The sequence below is a fragment of the Acinonyx jubatus genome, chromosome B2 (genome assembly GCF_027475565.1).
Source record: "Acinonyx jubatus isolate Ajub_Pintada_27869175 chromosome B2, VMU_Ajub_asm_v1.0, whole genome shotgun sequence".
In the NCBI taxonomy this organism is placed as follows: domain Eukaryota; kingdom Metazoa; phylum Chordata; class Mammalia; order Carnivora; family Felidae; genus Acinonyx; species Acinonyx jubatus.
In genome coordinates this window covers 75,758,060-75,781,388 of record NC_069385.1, presented here as the reverse complement: position 1 = coordinate 75,781,388, position 23,329 = coordinate 75,758,060, and the positions used below count along the sequence as shown (strand labels likewise).

General features: G+C 37.6%; 1 protein-coding gene across 11 annotated transcripts in view; it reads right to left on the bottom strand.

The window, feature by feature from the left end:
• Nucleotides 1–23,329, bottom strand: part of SNAP91 (synaptosome associated protein 91) — a 147,167-nt gene that overhangs the window by 37,135 nt on the left and 86,703 nt on the right. For 5 of the 11 annotated variants that reach the window (XM_053222506.1, XM_053222505.1, XM_027057324.2 and 2 more), the window contains exons 14-20: nt 9,207–9,221; nt 8,894–9,061; nt 2,588–2,695; nt 1,698–1,958; nt 1,384–1,461; nt 1,134–1,205; nt 616–699 (exon numbers count right to left, since the gene is read on the bottom strand). The exons of 1 other annotated variant lie outside the window; for it this stretch is intronic. In XM_053222506.1, the coding sequence (XP_053078481.1) occupies nt 616–699; nt 1,134–1,205; nt 1,384–1,461; nt 1,698–1,958; nt 2,588–2,695; nt 8,894–9,061; nt 9,207–9,221 (786 nt within the window). The remainder of the gene's footprint in view (nt 1–615; nt 700–1,133; nt 1,206–1,383; nt 1,462–1,697; nt 1,959–2,587; nt 2,696–8,893; nt 9,062–9,206; nt 9,222–23,329) is intronic. 5 more of the 11 variants (XM_053222507.1, XM_027057327.2, XM_053222509.1 and 2 more) reach the window with 3 other exon arrangements.

Sequence of the window (23,329 nt, the reverse complement as noted above, 5' to 3'; positions counted from 1 at the left end):
TGAGTAGCTTAAGAGTTAATTCAGTGCATCTCCCTGCCTTCAGATAACACACAAAGTAACAGAAGAATACATTTAAATCAGTGAAACATCTTCTGGTTCTCTGGCAGGATTTAAAACATTAAGCTTAACATAAATAAACCCTACAGAATAATGTATGGCTCTCCAGCTTATGTTTTCAGTTTGGACTGGTTTATTTGTTTTCAGTTCCAAATTATCTAGTTAATATTTACATTGCTTTTTTTTTTTAAGAACTTAGAAATGTTGATTTAGCCAATAGATCAGGATCACCAATGAAGAACAGTAGAAGGAAATTCCAATCAGCTGATTCTACATTAGGAGGAACAAAAAGTTAAAAACACAAAGACTTCAAATGAAGAAACGATCGGTTTCATTAGGCCATGCATTGGAAATTATGGTGAGCTGATGAGAATGAAGATGACGATGGCAAAGAAATGGAAAAGGTCTTAAAAACGTAAGCTCACACAGCTGAGAGATGGAAATAACTTCACGTAGTCAAAAGAAAAAATTGATGGGATATAATGAAGCGGAAGATCTAAAAACTATTCTGGGGGGGGGGGAAGACTCTTCATGTGTTGAAGGAGGAGAGATACGCACCCCCAAAAAGGTCTATCACGCCCGAAGAGTCCACCTTTGCTGGAGAGGCAGTGGTTGCAGGAGACGGTGCTGCAAATGCATCCACTGCGGTGAAGCACACAACAGGGAAAAGGGCATGTCACCCAGGGGAAAATAAAACCACGAGCCTTGACAGATGGCTTCTCAGGATTTCATGTTTAACAGCAGGCAGTAAGACTGCAGACCATTTTAACAGTTGAGAAGAAGCAAATGGATTTAAAAATACATACTTTCCAGAAGAAAATAACATTTGACTCCTGAAACTCAGAGATTTTAACATGGAGGAGGGGGGGATAAAAGCTGTGTCTTTTCACCAGCATTAGATTTGAAATCAGTAACCTCATCAGTTGGTGATGAGCCAAAATGAGATTTATTTCTTTCAGGCGAATTCTGAGTTTAAAAGAACTCAAGACGAACCTGCGTGTTTTTGTATCCGCCTCTGCACACACATAACCCCCAGCAGACATCTCAGAAGGCTTGGCCTTGGCAAAAGCACTCACCGGATAAGAGGTCAGCAGTGAGAGAACTCTCAGGCACAGGAGAGGCCCCTTGTGGTGGAGAGGAGAAAGCATCTTCCAAAAGTGAAACAAACCAAAACCAAGCAGAGGTAAGTAGAAAGCTGAAATCAAAGTTAAATATCTAACAAATGCATTATCACAGGTGAGCACAGAGAGTTCAATCAAGAAAATATCTGGGAGAACTAATATATAAAAAAAAAAAAGGGAGGGGGGGGTTGCTTTAGATGTTTACCTGTACCAAACAGGTCTATGCTAGGAGCAGCATCTGGCTTAGGCGCTGCAGCGACTTCAGGAGGAGACTCAAACAAATCTAAGACCAAGAACACACATGTCTTTACTCAACTCGACAAAGCAGTCCGACACAGCATCACATTTCCGGTTCTGAGTGCGCACGTGGGACAATTCCGAAATAAGCAGCAAACGGTTTCTAGAAAAGCATGTAGTTTACACGGTAGTCATGCAGTAACGGTTGTGTGTGCAGGGTATCTCAAGTTATCAGAATTCAATCCACCAGGTGAAGAGAGTTCAACAACAACAAAGAATTACCACCAAAGATATCTAGAGCAGGAGGAGCGGCGGTGGTGGCGGCGGAGGTGGTGGCGGCGGAGGCGGCGGCGGTGGCGGAGGCGGTAGTGGCGGCAGCGGCAGCTGCGACAGCGGGAGCAGGAGAAGGAGCAGTGGCGGGAACCGGAGGGGCTGTGCTAGCTGTAGGGGTAACTACAGGAACACTGGTCTCAGGTGGCTTCATTGCAAAGAGGTCCAGCTCGGGCGCAGCCTCTGCGCTACCTTCGGACGGGGCAAAGGGGTCTTTTGGAAAGGAAAGTGGAGACACATACAGCATCGGTAAGGAGAGAGACAAGAGAGAGGCATCACAACTAGGGTGAGAGACACCTGACACAGATATTCACACACTAGCTAGGCACTGGGCTGCGTGGATTGCATTACTGGCACTACTAGCCTATTAGCAAGGGTCAGTGGTTTGGACGTTTCTCTAAAGAAAAAAAAAACTTAGTGGGTAACACAGTTAAGAAACCGGAACACTTCAAAGTACTGTTAAGATTAGCCTCCAGTCTAGGATCAGAGATTTTTCTTCAAACTCTCAAACTGGGCAATTTGGTAGCTTTGAAAACTCATTAAAACATGCCTATATATTAGAACTCAGTGTTAGAAAGGAGTACAGTATAGCGTTGGAGGACAAAAACATTAAGAGAGCATACTTGCACTGACAAAAATTGTCAATCTTGAGAAATTGTCAATTTTGATTAAGTATGCACTTGATCGTCTTAATGTTTTAAGTGCCAGCACTATCTATTCCGTTGTGAATGATACTTGCTACTCGGAAGAGATTAAAGTTAGAAAAACATGGCCACATCTAACTATGGGAGTTTCACATGAGGAGAGAGAAACAACAGACTTGCTCATGACTTTCAACCCACCATTTCCTGAACATGCATCGAGCGCTGCCGCTACCGGGGTTGGGGTAGCTGGTGCGGCGGCCCCTTCGGATGCTGCAGGGGCCTCCCCAGGAGAAGCTGCAAAGGCATCTTGGGTGCAGTTTTTAAAACAACAGAAATTAAAAGGAATAAAAAGAGAAGAAAATATAGTAAAAGAACCAAGTTAAATTGCGAAAAAGGCTCCCTTATACAACATGAATTTCTTAAAATGCATTTTTACGGCCCATGCGCTGCTGGCAGTCACAAAACAATGATTCTTTGCACTCCTTCATGTTAGTCACATGCAAAGGATACAGTGTTCATACTGCTGAGGCCTATTAGGATCCATCAGGCCACAGGATTCTCATTGTATAAGGGCTCTGAGAAGCATGTTTTATGTATCATTAGAAATTAATGGATGTGAAAATTAAAACACAAAAATAACTTTATTATGTAACTTAGGATCTTGTTAATCTTTCATGTCTAGGTAATACTTATTCACTATGTTACTAAGATGTCTCCGACTGGTGGTTTCTACCAAACATAGATGTTTTCCTTAATGCCCATAAAATTAAACATATGATGGAAATGTAAACAAATAATTCTAGTTAAAAAAATATTTTATGGTCTAGTACAGGAAAAATTACACTGTTAACATGAAAAGTTTACTAAGTACTCATAAAAGTTAAGTCTTTGTTATCCTTGAAAAGCATTTTCAGATACAAGCAAGGATTTAAGGAAATAGAAAACAAAACTAGGGGATGACACCATATTGCCTTTATTTCAACTTAAGTTTATTGCTGTTTTCAAATATTGTATTGCTCTCATTATTTGGAAAATGATCTAGTTTCAACATACTAAAAACACGGTTTCATTTAAGACTACAAGCATATTACTATTTAGAGCAGAAAATTCATTAACAAACAGGTAGCCCCAATTTATAAATATATAAATGGCTGATGTGTACAAATGGCACCCAATGTATTTCTGCCAGTAAACCATGTTAGTTTGGTAAAAAACAAACAAAAAAACCCAGAGTTTTCAAAGAAATTCTATAATTTGAAAGTACAACAGAATGAGCCAACATAAATATGATTTGCTTAGAAGAAACTCCTTGAAAGTGGGGACCAACACCCATCTAGAATCGGCCACTTACCTGCTAGACTTCTCATCCTAAAATACTGCCTTCCACAATATCTACAAGTGTCCCCAAGAACACTGTTCCTCTGGCCATTAAAAAGAAATTGTCAGATATGCTTGTGAACTACTACACAGTATCTTCCCTTTCTTGGAGATTTACATAGTCAAGGCACTTGATTCTGAGTTTAACTGAGCATGTTCCAAACTGATCTGAGTATGAAACAGACTTTCCTGTTTTCCTTTCCTGAGGCCCAGCACTAAGTGGAACAACAAACATGAAATTAGACACTTGGGTTAAAAGTTATAAAAACACAAATATCCTTAGAAGACATAATGAGACAATCAGTTACTCATTTCTTACAGGTTTATTTGGTTTGCTTACTTCCCTCAGCTACACAAGGGAATATGTTTTCTGAGCAGAGGTCAGTCAGGGGAGAGGCCAAATAATACTGGAGTGTGGATAGGCCAGTCTTGCTTCCCCAGAAGCCATGCTAAGGGTGCTGTGATAGAGAGCGCTTAGAGCAATATGAAAACCTGAAGAGCTGGGGCAGAACACAAGAAAGTATAGGAGGAAGTAGGCAGGGCTGAGAGTATTTTGCCATGGGTCAGGTCAGTTTTTCTTTTTATTTCTATAAATAGAAGTGAGGATAATAATACTAAAACTAGTAGAAACAGTGATAGCTGTCCCTAGTGAGTGTTCATGTGCCACTGTGTAAATGTTTTATGACATTATTAAATTTAATTCCTATAACTATCTCATGATGTAGATTCTATTATCTTTACTCTGTAGATAAGAGAATGGAAGCTTAGAAAGTCTGAGTGACTTGACCAAGGTCACACAGCAGGCAAATGGTAGAGTCAGCATCTGGCTATAAAATGACAGAGGCTTTGTGTTAACCACTATGCCGCACTGTTATGAACCATGCCACATTCTACTATTTCGTGTTTGTCTGATGGAATAAACACCAGTTATGTCAGTGTTGGGGACGGGGGTCAAATAAATATCTACGGGCTTCCCTCTGCAGTTACCACTTACGTGTAAGCAGGTGAAACACATATTTGTAACCATGTCCTCAAAAGAGGTTTTTCCTCCCTGCCAGCAAGATGTGTATCTCCTTTAAATGCTTCTCCTGTTACTGAAAATTAAAGATTATAAACTCGTCTATTCTCATCAGAGGTTCTCTTAAAGATAGAAGCCCAGCTGCTCCAGGTTCCGTTGGTTGTCTTCCCAGGCCAGAAGGCAGAGATGTGCACCAGTAAGACTGCAGCCCCAGCCACTGCCTGAGTAACACCAGCCCCAGCCCGACTGTAGCCAGGAAGGAGACCATGAATGAGAACTGTCCAGCAGAGCTCAGTTGGCCCTCAAGCTGTGAGAGGTAATAGAATTTTTTGTTGTTGTTGTAAACAAATTAAACTTGTTTTACTACCTAGTTTTCTTTCATTATCAAAGGCAGTATTAACCTTCCAGTTTTGAAAACTCAAGCTCTTTCTAATCAAGTTCTCTTTCCCTTGTTACCCATTTGCAGTTCATTTTTACATACTGGCTATTTTCAACCCGTGCAATTTCCTGGAAATGCATGTTCCTGCCGTTCTATAATTATGGACCCAGTCCAGGCCTTCCCCAGCAAAACAGTCTCCCAGCCACTGCTACGGACCAGTCTTTTTTTTCCCCTCTAGCAATCTAGGAAGAATTTTCTCTCAAACTTTTTATCATGTGACTACCTTTCTAAAAATTTCGTATAGCTATCATTTTCCCAGCTTGAATTCTCCCCATCTTCTCCAGTCCCATGAGCCATCTTTAAGTCGCTTACTTGGACAGGGGTTTTAATCACTGTCAACAACCTGAAAGTCACCATTCCAGTCTTCCCCAAAGGTCCCAGGTTATGACTCTTACACAAAATCTAGATTCAAGTGCTTATATTTAAGTACTTAGTACTTAGTTTGTTAACCAACTTGCACAAATGAGAGCAGGCTTGTGAGGGAAGTTCTCTGGTTTTCCAGCCACTTGGTTTCATGCTCACAGACTACATGCTCCTGAAAGCTTGCTCCCAAACTGACACAGGTGACTGAAAGTGTGGGGCGCTTGGTGGCTCAGTTGGTTAAGCGTCTGACTTCAGTTCAGGTCATGATCTCACAGTGAGTTCGAGCCCTGCGTGAGGCTCCGTGTTGACAGCTCAGAGCCTGGAGCCTGTTTCAGATTCTGTGTCTCCCTCTCTCTCTGCCCCTGCCCCACTCACACTCTGTTTCTGTCTCTCAAAGATGAATAAATGTTAAAAAATTAAAAAAAAAATAAAGTGTTTAGTAAATATAATTTTCTGAAAATATTTTTAATGACTTACATTGAAATAACTAAAATGTTATGTGGGGTATCAATGTGAATATTTAAAAATATCAGACATTTTCCGTTTTTCAAATTTATTATAAGTGCATAGAAATATCAATGTTTTAATATTTAATATTCATGAAATTAAACAATTAACTACTTCCCAGAAATAAATCTCTTTAACTTATTTCTAAAGACATCTACTTAATACTGGGGCGCCTGGGTGGCTCAGTTGATTGAGTGCCCGACTCTGTCTCGGGTCGTGATCTCCCGGTTCGTGAGTTCAAGCCCCATGTCAGACTCTGTGCTGACAAGCTCGGAGCCTGGAGCCTGCTTCAGATTCTATGTCTCCCTCTCTCCCTGCCTCTAACCCACTCACATTCTGTCTCTGTCTCTCTCCAAAATAAATAAACATTAAAAAATTAAAAAAAAAAAGACATCTACTTAATACTGCTGTATGAGCTAGATAAAACCTCAAAAATGCATGTTTTAAATCATGTAAACAAAATATCTGGTGCCCTTATTGTATTTAAGAGTTCTACCACTTGCCCATTTTAGTGACACAAAATAAGAAAAAAAATGGCCACACAACATGGCCCATCTCTAGATGATTCGTTATAAATCAATAAAGAACATGTGGGGTGCCTGGGTGGCGCAGTCGGTTAAGCGTCTGACTTCAGCCAGGTCATGATCTCGCGATCCGTGAGTTCGAGCCCTGCTGAGCTGATGGCTCAGAGCCTGGAGCCTGTTTCCAATTCTGTGTCTCCCTCTCTTTCTGCCCCTCCCCCGTTCATGCTCTGTCTCTCTCTGTCCCAAAAATAAATAAACGTTGAAAAAAAAATTTTTTTTAAATAAAAAAAAAAAAAAAAAGAACATGAAAGAAATTAGGGAATATCACTGAAAACTGTGCAACCGTGACACCTGTAGACTCCTGGCCATAAAGATAGAGATTTTACAGCTAAGAGGTCAGGAGATAGTTTATGGAGCTATCCAGATCAGTAAAAATAATTATGATGAGATTTACAGATGTACTCACTTTACCTACAGCCAGATGACTAGAAAGGATATTGGGAAAATCACACGGAGAGCCCCATTCTTTGGGATTAAGTTACACGACTTTCTGCAGTATTAGTCTTTTAAAGTGGTATTTCAGGATAGAAAGAACCATGAAAATATTTACAAATATACAGGTTTTTCTGATTGACGAATGTAGAAAAATCAGCCATAAATGATCAACACAAACAGCATAATGGCACAAAGACTATTTCAAGGAACTATATCAGGCTTTACTATTCTAGAGAGCTACGGAGGAAGCAAGATGGAGTTGACTGTTTTCTTAAAGGCACTTAAGTTCCTTACAATTGGATTGAAAAATAAAAATCTAAACAGCTAAAGGTGTAGAAATATTTAAGCACAAAATAGTTATCTGTCCTGTTCATATGTTCCTTGAAGTGTTTCTGAAAAGATAAGCGTACGAGAAACCACCCGTACCCAATACTAATAATGGGGAGGGGGGAAGGAGGTGTGTGAAGAAGTTCATTTTACAAATTTAAGCTGAAAATTTAATTTTTGGTCTCAAAGTTATAGAGGCATAACTGAAAAACTAACTTTCACTAGTGGTTGCCTACTTTCAATAAAATATGCAAGAGCCTGCAAACCCCATTCCCCCACTTTAAAAAAAGGTTTCTCCTGCAACAGGAATGGCCGCGCTGCAAGCAGCGGCAACTTCCTTGTGTGAAACTATGGCAACGGTGCTGTGTCCACCGGAGCGCTCCTGTCCGAGACAGCGCTGGCAAGCCTCAGAGACTGGGGCATGGCGGGTGGCACAGTGGGACGGGCCAGTAAGTGTATGTTCCCAGGGGAATGTATTAACTCCACGAGAGCCTACCAAATCTGTCCCGCTGTCCCCATCACTTGCTTCCTCCAATTTCTTTACCATATTCTCAAAATGCCCCGGGAAAGATGTTATACGGTAACAAAGAAACACAAAACTATGATGAATATAACACTATTCGATGCATGTATTTGATATGAGCACTTCTCCAGGTGTGGACATTAGCACCTCTCAGATGGGAATATGTAAACACACTAGCTTTGGTCGGTTCATAAGGTCCAGGCATATTATACCGCCAGAGTCTAGGATACCTGACGCAACTCACAGCTGTGAGTCAACTCTGTCAGAATTTACATTTGAACATAAAGTGTATTTTCAGATGATCATTTCAAAGTCTAACCTAAACCTGTTTTCAATCAGCATGTGAGCGTTGTATCAAATGATCTCTCAAAGTTCCAAGGCCAAAGATGATCCAACTCTTTGCTTGTGCAGAACAAGCTTACAGTTACAAAATGGGCGTATCCCCAAACTTTCTTCAGAGACCTCCAACTCTGAACTACTCTTGGATGACTGTTTTTCCAAATCTTAAAAAATAACTTAAGCCAGAACTTCCCCTTCCATATTGTGCAAATATGATTTGTTCAGCTAGTTTGAAGGTGGTCAAGAAGCCAAACCTAAATGTGATAGAGAGGCCTGGCACCACTCTCACATAGATGCTGCAGGGCAGGGACATACATGGGACAAGGGTTCTAACAGCAATCTAAATCCCGACGTTTAAAAACTGGAAACATCACACTGGCCTAAAGCATTGCAATCTTTGCTCTAAAGCTACTAAAATTAAGTGAAGATGAAATTGATAAAGTTAGTGTTGATAAATATATATGAAGAAACATTTAAAAAGTAAACACTCTGACATGTTGTCCTATCACGTGAACATTTTTAAGCACCTCAAGTCTAAGGCAACTCCCAAACCTGGAAGGAAAAGGACAAAACAGTGATGTGACTGACTAACCTCCAAAGAGGTCCACATCAGCAGTGACAGCGGTGACAGTTGTAGTAGTTGAGGCAGAGGCTGAAGCAGTTGCAATTTCAGCGGTTGTGGTAGGAGGGGCAGGCTCTGGTGCAAATGGGTCTGAAATTTGTGCTTCAGAGGGAACAGAGGAAATTGCAGCCAGAGAATCTGTGTTGTACCACAGACAAAGAACAAACAGGAGGGAAGAGGAAAGGACAAAAGATGTACCAGGCTCCAAATCATCAAATTAAGGAAGTGATGAAGAGACAGAAGTCTCTTTTAAAACAGAAGTTTAAAATAAAGCTTTACTCACCCTCTCCCAAAAGGTCTATCGATGTCCATTATGTGTCAGCGTATGAAGAAATAAGAGAGAGCTGAAACACGCAAGCACACCAACGTCCGAGCAGGGCGAGGTACTAACTGAAGATGTTTTAGCTTTATGCGCCTTTCTGAACCATTTGTAATTAAAAAATAATGTATCATCTGTTATTATCATGGAATGTTTGAGCAGGAAGGGGCCGTAGGGATCCTCTAGACCATGCTTTCGATTTTATAGGTGGGAACACAGAGAGCAAGGTCAAGACACTTACCTGAAGTCAGCACTAAACAACTTTGACAAACTCAATTTATTGTCAGATTTATCATTTCATCTGCTTTGACTGATTTACTATAGGATAAATATCAATTCTGAAGAAACTGCAGTTGATTGAACTTTATTAATCCTCTGTATCTGATGTGTCACTTCAGTCCAGAATACCACAGAATAAAGAGAGACTTTATGATAGCTATAGTCTGACTGAAAAACATACCACACGTAGTCAAAGAACTGAATGCAAGCTTAGGAGTAAGGGAAAAAAAACCCTCAAACTACGTGATTTTTTTCTTAAGTTTCACACTCTCAGAGGTTTTTCAATTCAATATATAATCTTTCCATTTATAGACATTATGTGACAACATATAAGAATTATTATTTAAAACAGATTTTTTTGAGAGAGTGTGTGTATACATGTGAGTGGGAGAGGAGCAGGGAGAGAGAGAATCCCAAGAAGGCTCCACAGACATCAGCATAGAGCCTGACACAGGGCTCGATCTCTCAAGATCATGACATCATGAACTTAGTGGAAATCAAGAGTCAGACACTAACCAACCGAGCCACAAAGGCGCCCCGAGAATTATTTTTAAGATGAATGTGAGAGATTGTGTAGCATTAACACTTTTCAGCCCTTCTGAGGTCTGCACTCCCTTCAGAGGTACATACTTTCTTAGTGTTCAATAGTGAGATTACAGTTGGGATCCAAATAAAAAGCCTGGGAGGGGTAATTCTTAACTATACTATGACTTTAGGTTAAACATTTAGTGTCCAATTGTACGCGCATACTCCCAGTCATGTGATAAGCCTCAGGGCTCATATTTGAATTCATGAATGTTACTGGAAATTTATTTTAATCATGAAGACATTTTATCAGAAGTCATTAGTGAGCTATTTTTTTAAGAGGCTTAAAAACATTATGAGAACTCAATAAACTAAAAGTTCTAGAAGACATTTTAAAAAACTGAGAAACATAAATTTGACATTAAAAATTATCACATTCATTTAGGGCGCCTGGGTGGCTTAGTCGGTTAAGTGTCTGACTTCAGGTCAGGTCATGATCTCATGGCCCATGGGTTCAAGCCCCGTGTCAGGCTCTGTGCTGACAGCTCAGAGCCTGGAGCCTGCTTCAGATTCTGTGTCTCCTTCCCTCTCTGCCCCTCCCCCACTTCTGCTCTGTCTCTTTCTCTCAAAATATAAACATTAAATTTTTTTTCAATAAAAAATGATCACATTCATTTAACTATGCAATTTCAAACCCAATAAATATTAGATAAAGCACTCTACAGATACACTAAGGTAATCAAGGCTCTACCTAACCAAATCTTATACATTTCATTACATTAGAAAATGATAACATACAGGGTACATCACATTAGAAACAGTTTTTTAATTTTAGAATGTATGCATAATGAACACCAAGCAAAGAGGAGCTATACTGATTTGGGGCTGTTAGATGATCAGGTCCCAAATCCTGAGAAAAAGAAGGTCCTTCCAATAATTCCTTAAACCAGTAGAATCAGGCCCAATACAACTGTTACTTAATAGTCATACACCCTAAAATTTTAATTGGAAACAAAAGTGGGTCATCAGAAGCCAGAAAGACTTGGTTCTCTATTCTCCTGGCATTGGTGGGACTCTCTCTAGCCTTGTTTTATCAATGGCTATTTCAAGATGCAATCTGACTTAGAAGGGCTAAGAGCCATGTGATGTTAAGTTTCCAGACCTGCGATTGTCTATGACAGGGAATGGGCAATTTATTTTGTACATTTGGTAAGTGATAAAGGAGAAGACTATCTATGTGTACTAGAAGGAGAGAAATAGAAATATTTTTAAAAGTATGAAAGATTAAGGAGCACCTGAGTAGCTCAGTCGGTTAAACGTCCGACTCTTGATTTCAGCTCAAGTCACGATCTCACAGTTTGTGGGTTCGAGCCCCTGTGTTGTGCTCCTTGCTGGTGGGTACAAAGCCTGCTTGGGATTCTCTCCTTCCTCTCTCTCTGCCCCCTCCCCTGTTTGTGTGCATGCACTCTCATTCTCTCTCTCTCTCTCTCTCTCTCAAAAAAAAAAAAACAACCCAAAAAACAAAAAAACAAAAACAACCTTAAAAAAATTATAAAAGATTAAAACACTAGTTCCTTGCTTGTGACTACTGTTTTTTTTCAGATGGAGGGCTATAAGACTGCTTGCAATATGATTAAAGATAGAGAGTAAAATTTCCTAGGAAAATTTATGATGATTAAACATACTGGGGCATTACTGATGCTGAAAACTTTTGCCACAGGTTTTAGTCTCTAAAATCTGAATTTTCTGGAGGAAATATAATTTATGTTACTTATTTCTTGCTTTGTGCAAAATTTTCCCTACTATAAAAGAAAGCCCTACTTTAGGATGATGGGAATAGTTATTATTCTCAAAGCTACCACTTTTTATAAAGGATTAAACTATACAAACCCTTGCCCCCAAACCCACAGCAGCAGAGTTCAATTCACTGCAAGTACTACATAATCAGACATATTTTTTTGAACTAAGAAAATTACTAGAAAATATTCACTGTAATTGAGGAAACAGAACTATAACCGAATTAACAAGGAAATCTGTATTTTGCAGTGATATGCAGCTAAACTTCTAAGGTTACTGTAAAAGATTAAATGCATTAATATATTTAAAGTGCTCACCCATGCCTGCAGTGTATCAAATGCTTGTTAATGATAACAATAGCAATAGCTAATATTTAAGTCAAATTATAATTTTCATTACAGAAATATGAATTTCAAAGCTTCTATAAATCTTTCTCTGTGTGTGTGTGTGTGTGTGTGTGTGTGTGTGTAACAAGGCATGTTTCCTAAACAGCCCATAGATATGCCTCTCAGATTTAATTAGCAAGTAAATGGTAATATAGGTCACCAAAATTGCTTATACTATGGCTAATATTCCCCATGAAAACTATTAAAGTCATATTACTGCATAATAATGATGAGCCTTCAAATGCACGTTGGTAATTAATTTCTATTAGGTTTCTTAATTCTAATAAAACCCTAGCAGTAATTCTGTATTTCTCAAAAAGTTAGAAATTTCACTTCAAACATTTATAATAAGTAATGATCTGTTTCCCACTTCTAAGACACACAGAAATACAACATACATATTCACTTGTTTGTGCTGAGAGATGAATTTATTATGAAGAGAAAAACACTCTCTTTATTACGGGGCCAGAGGCAGGGATTACAAAAAGCTCTATCTTCTTTCAGTCAAAAATGCTCACTATTGGTCAACAGATGCAAATCCTGTATGCATTATTTAACTTAGGTTTACTAAAATATGAATTTGCTAAAATTTGGTTGTCTCTTACACCAACAGAAAAAAATACCCTCATTACAAGATATCCCTTAAAATGCCAATATTTATCAGTATGTATAACCTCCAAGAGAAATTCTTAAACATCTGAAGTGGCCATGGATGCTGGAAAGTGAATCCTCTTACTAGCATTATGGTCAGATAAAAATATCCAAATAGGTCTAAAAGAGTTTTAGAGTTTGTATTTTACTGTCTGGTTATACAAAATTAAAATGTGCTTTAATAATAGAAGTGACCTGATTTCATCGAACAAGACTGAGAAAGTGATTTTATTTATCTATTTTGGCTCAAATGAGCCAAAATATATTTGTTACAATTTAGCATCATGTTCTACTACCCTGGCATATCTGTAGGATAAATGCAAACTGAACATGACTAATATTACTCCATTTCATATTATGCAAGTTTACTTCAGTGTCTTAAGACTTATAATTTTTACTATTTTGCTTGGGAATTAGAGAATTTATTAGTATTTTTCTCTCTAGCTGATTTTTCTACTGCTATGAAATACTGTAGTCATAGACATGAAGACTAATGATGTCTAATTATCAAAAAGTGACCATCAGGCCCTGAGCCAAGGTTCTATTAGCCTGGAGGGTCTTTGTACTATATAAAAAGTGTTCCGTCTGCGCCAGCAGATAAGGAAAAGAAAAGCACCCCTTTTTCAAGGATGAAAAGGGTCACAGCTTGAATAGCAGACAGTGGGCTGGATTTTAGCCCCTCTCATTCTGCCTTTGAGCAAGGCACAAACTGCATGTCCCTCCTGAACAGCCCTGACTAAAATCACACGATTCTGCTTTCTTCTTTATCCATTGCTATCTTAATGCTTTGGTCTTCAATGGTCACTTATTTCTAACAAGTAAAGGCTGAAATGTAGTCTCATAAAATTGGTTATTATCACCTATTCTTTACAGTATTGTGTGTCTTAGCAAAAAGTGCTTGAAGATGGAAATGAATAAAACTGTTTCAGTGCAAGTTTAAAAGATCTCATCTAGCTTTTACTTTACTTGGCATTCTTTTGGTGTAAAATTTAAGAAAAAGAAAAGGAAAAAGAAATAAAGGAAGAAAGAAAGAAAAAGAAAGAGAAAAGGAGAATTTCTCTTCAATTTCATGCCAAAGAATAAGGTAAAAGGAGATGGTTTATAAGGTTTCACTGGTTATTCATTAAAGTTCTAACTCAGTCACTAAGTAAATGTTTGAGAAGTTCTGAAAATTAACAGTGTGAATACATACTGATTTAAATAGTTGACAGAATTAAAGAGTTATTATATTCATATAAAACCGAAAAATTTTCGTATAACCCCACAAATTATAATTAACACTAAGTTTTAAATTATAAAAATTCTCTAAAAGCCATTTAGAAGAATTTATGACATAAAAAGTCTGATTTAAGGATATGGATTTGGAGCATTCTTAAATGAACCAGAAAACACAATTAATTGTATAAGATACTGTGGTAATGAAAATTAGTAAATTGAAAAAATGAAAAATTTCTGAAACTTGAAGCTCAGAATGAAAACATGAGAACCAGAAGAATGCCCTTATAAAATCTCAGCAAGAATATTTTCCTTTTACCAACTGAAATTTAACAAAATTAAGTGAAGTTGAAAGAGCAATTTTATTTAAAAAAATTGATAGCTGTAGGCTTAAGAGTTGAACATTTCAAGGGCACCTGGGTGGCTCAGTTGGTTAAATGTCCGACTTTGGCTCAGGTCATGATCTCACAGTTCATGGGTTTGAGCCCTGCATCAGGCTCTGTGATGACAGCCTGGAGCCTACTTCAGATTCTGTCTCCCTCTCTTTCTGCCCCGTCCCCGTTCATTCTCATTCTCTCTCTCTCTCTCTCCCCCTCCCTCCTTCTAAGAAATAAACATTAAAAAAAAAAAAAGAGTTGAACATTTCAATACAGGAGGTTTAAATGTTTTCAGTGGGAAAACACCAATATTTAAAATGCTCATATTTATAATTAGCAACTTTATTGCAGGACTGGTTATCTGTTGTTTATTCTGTTGCCAAAACAACTTGGAAATACAATCCAGAGATTATAGCATTACTCTGATGTCATACTGACACATTGTTTAGCAAGCTCACCCAAGGATTATTTAATTATCTAGGGGAAGGTAACTTCATTTGGCTTTGCAATTTAAATGTTAATTAAGGATTCTGACTCTAAAATGATATATTAAAAGTTACAGATCTTGTTGATAAGTGATTTTTATATTCTGTCTGGGAGAAGAAGATAACCTCAAGATATGATCTTTTATTGACCTACTGGGCATTAACTAATTTTGTATCTAACCTAGTCAACTTATTCTAACATTTCTTTTCAAATCCCAATAAATACCAAGTTCCTTGAAATGTCCTCTGAACTGTATTTATCATTTTACTGGTTTCCTCATCAGCTAGTTAATGTCTCACTTGTGCTGTTTCTTCCACCCTCCCACTCTACTTTATTGAGGTATATAGTTAAGATGTACAATGTGATGAGTTGATATATTTGGTGAAATGATTACTACAATCGACATAACACATCCATGACCCCACATAACTGCTAGTTACTACCTTTATTTTTGTGGTCAGAATATTTAAGATTTACTCTCTTATCAAATTTCAAGTATACAACAGTATTATTAACTATGGTCACCAGCTACACATTAGATCTCCAGAACTTACTCATCTTACGATGGACCATTTGTACCCTCTGATTAATGTCTCCCCATTTTGTGCCTTACTCTCCACCCTCTGCCAACCATCATTCTAGTTTCTCCTTCTGAGAATTTGACTGTTTTAGATTTCACATAACGAGTGAGATCATACATATTTGTCTCTCCGTGTATGACTTATTCACTTAGCATAATGTCTTCCATGTTTATCCATGTGTTTGCAAATTGGAATATTTCCTTCTCTTTTAGGGCAGAATAATATTCCACTGAATGAATGAATATATATATGTATATATGATATATATATATGAATGAATATATATATGAATGAATATATGAATATATGAATGAATATATGAATATATGAATGAATATATATATATGAATGAATATATATATATAGTTATATTTATTCATATATAAAACACATTTTCCTTCTCTATTTGTCCACTGACAGACATTTAGGTTATTTCTATATTTTGGCTATTCTGTATATTGCTGCAATGAATATGGGAGTGCAGATAACCTCTCTGATATGTGTGTGTGTGTGTGTGTGTGTGTGTGTGTGTGTGTGTGTATCCATCCAGAAGTGAAATTAGTAAATCATGTGGTAGTCCTATTTTTTAAATTTTTTGAGGAAGCTCTCTACTGTTTTCCATAACAGCTATACCAATTTGCACTTCCAAAGTGTATAGGGCCCCCTTTTTTCCATATCCTCATCAGTACTTGTTACCTCTTTTTGGTATAGCCATTCCAACAGGTGTGAGCTGATATAATATTGTGCTTTTGATTTGCATTTTCCTGATGATTAGTGATAATGAACACCTTTCCATATATCTATTGGTCATCTATATGTTTTCTTTGGAAAAATGTCTATTCAGGACCTTTCCCCATTTTTAAATCAAGTTATTTGTTTTTTTGCGATTGAATTGAGTCCTTACATATTTTGGATATTAACTCCTTATTAGAGACATGGTTTGCAAATATTTTCTCCCATTCTGGAAGTTGCATTTTCATTTTACTGATTGTTTCTTTTGCTGTGCAGAAGTGTTCTAGTTTGACACAGTCCTACTTATGTTTGCTTTTGTTGCCTACGTTTTGGTGTCATATGCAAAAAAAAATAATTGCTAAGACCAATGTTGAAAAGATTTTTCTGTTTTCCTATGGGGTTTTTTATGGTTTCAGGTCTTATATTTAAGTTGTTAATGCATTTGAGTTCATTTTTCTGTATGGTATAAAATAAAGTTCCAATTTTATTCTTTTGCATGTGGATATTCAGTTTTCCCAACACCAGTTATTAAAGAGACTATCCTTTCCCTGTTGTGTATTCCTGGTAATTGACTGTATGTGTGTGAATTTACTTCTGGGATCTCTGTTCTGTTGGTGAAGGGGTTTGTTTTTAGAACAGTAACACTATTTTGATTACTATAGCTATGCACTATAGTTTGAAATCAGGAAGTTGGATGCATTCAGTTTTGTTCTTTCTCAACACTGCTGTGGCTGCTTGGGGTCTTTTGTGGTCTGTACAAATAACAGGATTATTTTATATTTATGGGAAAATGCCATTGCAGTTTTTCTAGGGATTGTACTAAAGCTATAGATCACTGTAAGTAGTATGGATATTTTTGCATCAAAAACCATAAGATACTTAGGAATAAATCTAACCAAAGAGGTAAAAGATCTGCACTCTGAAAACTACAGAACACTTGTGAAAGATATTGAGGAAGGCACAAAGAAATGGAAAAACATTCTGTGCTCATGGATTGGGAGAGCAAATATTGTTAAAATGTCTATACTAATCAAAGAAATCTACACATTCAATGCAATCCCTACCAAAATAATATGAGCATTTTTCAAAGACCTAGAACAAACAATTCTAAAATTTGTATGGAACCAGAAAAGACCCCAAATAGCCAAAGTAATGTTGAAAAATAAAAGCAAAGTGAGAGGCATCACAATTCTGGACTTCAAGCTGTATTACAAAGGTGTAATCACCAAGACAGTATGGAACTGGCACAAAAACAGACACACAGAGCAATGGAACAGAATAGAGAACCCAGAAATGCACTCACAGCTATATGGTCAACTAATCTTTGACAAAGCAGGAAAGAATACGCAATGGAAAAAAGACGAAAGCAAAAGTGAGCTATTGGGGCTTCATCAAGATAAAAACCTTCTACATAGTGAAGGAAACAATCAACAAAACTAAAAGGCAACCTACAGAATAGGAGAAGATATTTACAAATAACATATCTGATAAAGGGCCAGTGTCCAAAATCTATAAAGAACTTATCAAACTCAACACCCAAAAATAAATAACCTAGTTCAGAAGACATGAACAGACATTTCTACAAAGAAGACATACAAATGCCTAACACACATGAAAAAATGATCAACATAAGTCATTATCAGGGAAATTCAAATCAAAACCACAATGAGATACCACCTCACACCTGTCAGAATTAGCCAGGAAACAAGAGATATTGGTGAGGATGTGGAGAAAGGGGAACACTCTTACACTGTTGGTGGGAATGCAGCCACTCTAGAAAACATTATGGAGGTTCCTCAAAAAGTTAAAAATAGCACTACCCTATGACCCAGCAATTGCCTATTGTGTATTCCTGGTAATTGACTATATGTGTGTGAATTTACCTAAAGGATACAAAAATACTGATTCAAAGGGGCACACACACCCCCAATGTTTATAGCAGCATTATCAACGATAACCAAATTATGGAAAGAGCCCAAATGTCCATTGACTGATGAGTGGATAAAGATGTGGTGTGTGTGTGTGTATAAAATGGAATATTACCCATCAAAAAAGGAAATCTTTCTATTTTCAACAATGTGGATGGAGCTAGAGTGTACTATGCAAAGTGAAATAAGTCAGAGAAAGACAAATACCATATGATTTCACTCATATGTGGAATTTAAGAAACAAAACAGAGGAACATAGGTGGAAAAAAAGGAAAAATAAAATAAGATAAAAAGAGAGAGGGAGGCAAACCATAAGAGACTCTTAACTACAGAGAACAAACTGAGGGTTGCTGGAGGGGCAGTGGGTGGAGGGATGGGCTAAATGAGTGATGGGCATTAGAGAGGGCACTTGTGTTGAGCACTAGATGTTGTATGTAAGTGACGAATCACTAAATTCTACCCCTGTAACCAATACTACACTATATATTAACTAACTTGAATTTAAATAAAATCTTGGAAGGGGTTAAAAAAAGGTAATATGGACATTTTAACAATATTAATTCTTCCAATCCCTCAATACAGAATATCTTTCCATTTATTTGTGTTTTCTTCAATTTCTCTTATCAATGTTCACAGCACTTCAGTGTATAAGATCTTTCATGTCCTTGATGAAAATTTATTCCTAAGTATTCCATTCCTTTGATGCCACTGTAAATGGGACTGTCCTCTTTATTTCTTTTTCAGATAGTTTGTTGTTAGTGTATAGAAATGTAACTGATTTTTGTATGTTGCCTGTGTATCCTGCAACTTTACTGAATTCATTTATTAGTTCTAACGGTTTTTTGGTGGAGTCTGTAGGGTTTTCTACATACAAGATTATGTCATCTGCAGAGACGATTTTGCTTTTTCCTTTCCTTTTTGGATGTCTTTTATTTCTTTTTCTTGCCTAACTGCTCTAAGACTTCCAGCACTACACTGAATAGAAGTGGAGAGTGGTCATCTTTGCCTTGTCCCTAATCTTAAGGGAAAAAGTTTCAGCTTTACCACTATGATGTTAGCTGTGGGCACATCATATAAGGCCTTTGTAATGTTGAGGTACATTCCTTCTACATATAATTTGTTAAGAGTTTTTATCATGAAAGGATGTTGAATTTTGCTAGATGCTTCTTCTGCATCTACTGAAATCATATGATTTCCATGTACCATGTTTAGTGATTTGCATATAGTGAACCATCCTTGCATTCCAGGGATAAATTCCACTTGATCATGGTGCATGATCCTTCTAATGTGCTACTGAATTTGGTTTGCTAATATTTTGTTGAGCATTTTTGTGTTTTTGTTCATCAAGATTATTGGCCTGTAATTTCCTTTTCTTGGAGGGTCCTCATCTGGCTTTGGTCTGAGGATAATGCTGGCTTCAAAAAATGAGTTTGGAAGTGTTGCCTCCATATCAATTTTTTTGAGGAGTTAGAGAAGTAATGACATTCATTCTTGTTGAAATGGTAGAATTCACTTGTGAAGCTATCATGTGTTTTTCTTTGTTGGGAATTTTTGACTCATGCTTCAATTTCCTTGCTCATTGTGAATTTTTTCAGATTTTCTATTTCTTCATGGTTCTGTCTCAGTCAATTATATGTTTCTAGGTATTTATTCATTTCTTCTAGGTTATCCAATATGATGGCATATAATTGTTCATAGTAGTCTCTCATGGCCCTTTGTAGTTTTATAATATCAGCCGTAATGTTTCCTCTTTCATTTATTATTTCATTTTTGAATCCTTGCTTTTTTCTTGGTGAGTCTAGTTAAAAGTTTGTCATTTTGTTTATTAAAAAAAATCAATTCTTAGTTTCACTGACCTTTTCTATGGTCTTCCTAATTTCTATTCATTTATTTCTGCTCCAATCTTTATTATTTCCTTTCTTCTGCTAACTTTGGGATTAGTTTGTTCTTTTTTCTAGTTCTTTGAGGCATAAAGCTATATAGTTTATTTGAGATGTTTCTTTTTCTTAATGTAGGCATTTAACACTATAAACATTCCTCTGAGAATTGCTTTTGTAGAATCCTATATGTGTTGGTATGTTTCCATTTTCATCTGTTTCAAGATATTTTCTGATTTCTTTCTGATTTCTTCTTTGACCCAATGGTTGTCCAGGAGTATATTGTTTATCTCCACATATTTGTGAATGTTCAAATTTTCCTTCTGTTACTAATTTCTAGTTTCTATCACTGAGGTTAGCAATATGACTTCTATCTTCTTTAATTTGTTAATATTTGGTAAGTGTCATAACTTATGATCTATCCTGGGGAGTGTTCCATATGTGCTTGAGAAGAATGTATATTCTTCTGTGTTGGATGGAATGTTCTGTATATATTTGTTGAGCCCATTTGGAGTAAGGTGTTATCAAACCTACTATTTCTTTATTGATTTTCTGCCTAGATTATTTATCCATTGTTGAAAGTGGCATAATAAAGTCCTCTACTGTTACAATATGGCTATTTCTCCCCTTGGTTCTGTTAATATTTGTTTTATATATTTAGGTATTACAATGTTTGGTGTATATATATTTACAACTGTTATATCATCTTGATGGGTTGATCTTTTTACTTTGCTGGGTATAGTACTCTTGGCTGAAGTTTTTTACTCCCCCTTCTTTCAGCATTCTGAGTATATCATCCTACTTACTCCTGACATGCAAGGTTTCTGCTGAAAAAATGTGCTGATAGCCTTATCAGGGTTCTTTTCTATGTGACAAGTAGCTTTTCTCTTGCTGTTCTTAGGTTTTTCTTTTCATCTTTGATGTTTGCCAGTTTGATTATATTGTGTCTTCTTTGGGTTGATCTTGCTTGGGGACTTTTGAACTTCATGAATATGAATATCCATACCCATGTCCATATAATTTGGGAAGTTTTTAGTCATTATTTCCTTAAATAATCTTTCTGCCCCTCTTTTTCTGTCTTTTCATTCTGGGACTCCCTCAATGCATGCATTCATTCATTTGATAGCATCCATAGGTCCCATATGCCTTCTTCACTCTTTTTCCTTCTTGTTGTTCTAACTGCTATCTTATAATTATCTTTGAGTTTGCTGATTCTTTATTTTGTCTGATTAAGTCTGCTGTTGAAGCTCTCTATTGAGTTTTTCAGTTCTGTCATTATATTCTATAGCTCCAGGATTTTTCCTTGGTTCTTTCTTATGGCCTCTATCTCTTTATTAAACTTCTCATTTTATTCATGTATTGTCTTCTTGATTTGTTTTGTTGTCTATTTGTGTTCTCTTGCATCTCACTGAGCTTCTTTAAGATGATTACTTTTAATTCTTTGTCAGGCAATTCATAAATCTCCATTTCTTCAGGGTCAGTTATTAAGAATGTTACTAGTTTCCTTTAGTGGTATCATGTTTGTTTCCCTGACTCTTTATGATCCATGTAGTCTTGTGTCGGTGTTTGTGAATTTAAAGAAGTAAACAGCTCTTCCAAGGACTCATTTTGGCAGGTGAAGACTTTCACCTGCTCTGGGCTAATGACATTGCCTAGAGTATCAGAACAGAATCACAGGTGAGTGGAGTTGGAGCTGGGTCATGTGGCTACCTGCTGGGTATACTATGATGTCCATGGTTGGTGGGCCTCTTGCCAGGGGCTTGGATGGGTTCCAATTCTGCCTCATCCCTGAGTGGACCTTCAGGACCTTGGTCAGTAGCGCTGGAACTGGGACAAGGGTCCACTTTAGGGTCTGCAGTTGAGTCCAAAGATGGCAAGTGCATGGATAGGTGTGGCTCCAATGGGGTCCCTGGGCAGGCAGGTCTACTCCTGGACCATAGCTGGGTGGGGCTGGGACATGATAGGGCTGCTCATGGGGACAAGGGACCAAGGTTGGGACCAAGGTTGGCAGGTCCGCCTCTAGGGACACAGATGGGCTTGTCTCCCATAGGGTCCCTGCATGGGCAGGAATGCTCCCTTATGCGGGGCAGATATGGAGTTGAGTCACAGGACTGCTTCAGGATCTGAGGTTGGACTAAGGTCACTGGGCCTGCCTCTGGGGGCACAGACAGGTGTGTCTCTTGCTGGATTCCTGTGCAGGCAGGACTGCACCCAGACCATGACTGAGAGAGTCTGGAGCTGGGTCACAGGCCATTTCAGAAACGACAGCTGAGACCAAGGTCAGCAGACATGTTACCCGAGGCAAAGGCAAGCATGGCTCCTCCTAGGTCCCTTTGCTGATGTTGCTGATGGCAGGACCAATGCCAAACAGGACTATAAACGTGTCCACAGAGGCATGGTGGTGTTTCCAGGTCTGTAGCCAGGAGGAAGGGTGGTGAGCCCCCTATGTGGGCGTAGGCCTGCCTTCTTAAAACAACCTCCTTTGGTATTAGGCTCCAGTGGGGTTTTGCAACCTCCTACCTGGATCCCGAAGCTCCCACAAAGGCACTTTGTTCACGGATGGTTGCCAAATTACTTTTTCTGTGTGTGGGGAGCTATGATGGGGTACCTCCTGTTACATTACATTACTTATGTTATTCCCTCTGTGTTGTTCCTATAGTTGTACGAATCACTTTTAAACTTAAAAAAATTATTTTGATAGTTTGGTGCAATAGTGCAAGGTATTCAAAACCAACTCTGTGCAGCACTAAGAATTATGCAGTAATTAACTTATTTTTCATTATTATTTTATTTGCTTTTTAATCAAATACTTATAAAAGTTTAATTTTTCTACAATCCATGAATAAAATGGGAATCAAGCACTTAGGTGAAATTCTTCTCAGTTAGTTTAGCATGGATCTTTTCTGGCACAAACAAGAATCTATCCCAGATTTCAACTGGCTGAAGTTAAATCCACTATGAATTAAAACCAATGTGGGTATAAAAGTAATCCAGGAAGGAGGTTACACCTGAACAAATTAAATTACAAGTGCTGTTCATGGGAACACCCAATTCTCTAATGCCTGAATTTTTAGAAAACAATTATTAAAAATAATTAGAATTTTATTTTATTTTTAAAGTTTATTTACTTATTTGTGAGAGTGTGAGCAGGGGAGGGGAAGATAGAAAGTGACAGAGAGAATCCTAAGCAGGTTCTACAGTGTCAGTGCAGAGCCCAATATGGGGCTCAAACCCACAAACCATGAGATCATGA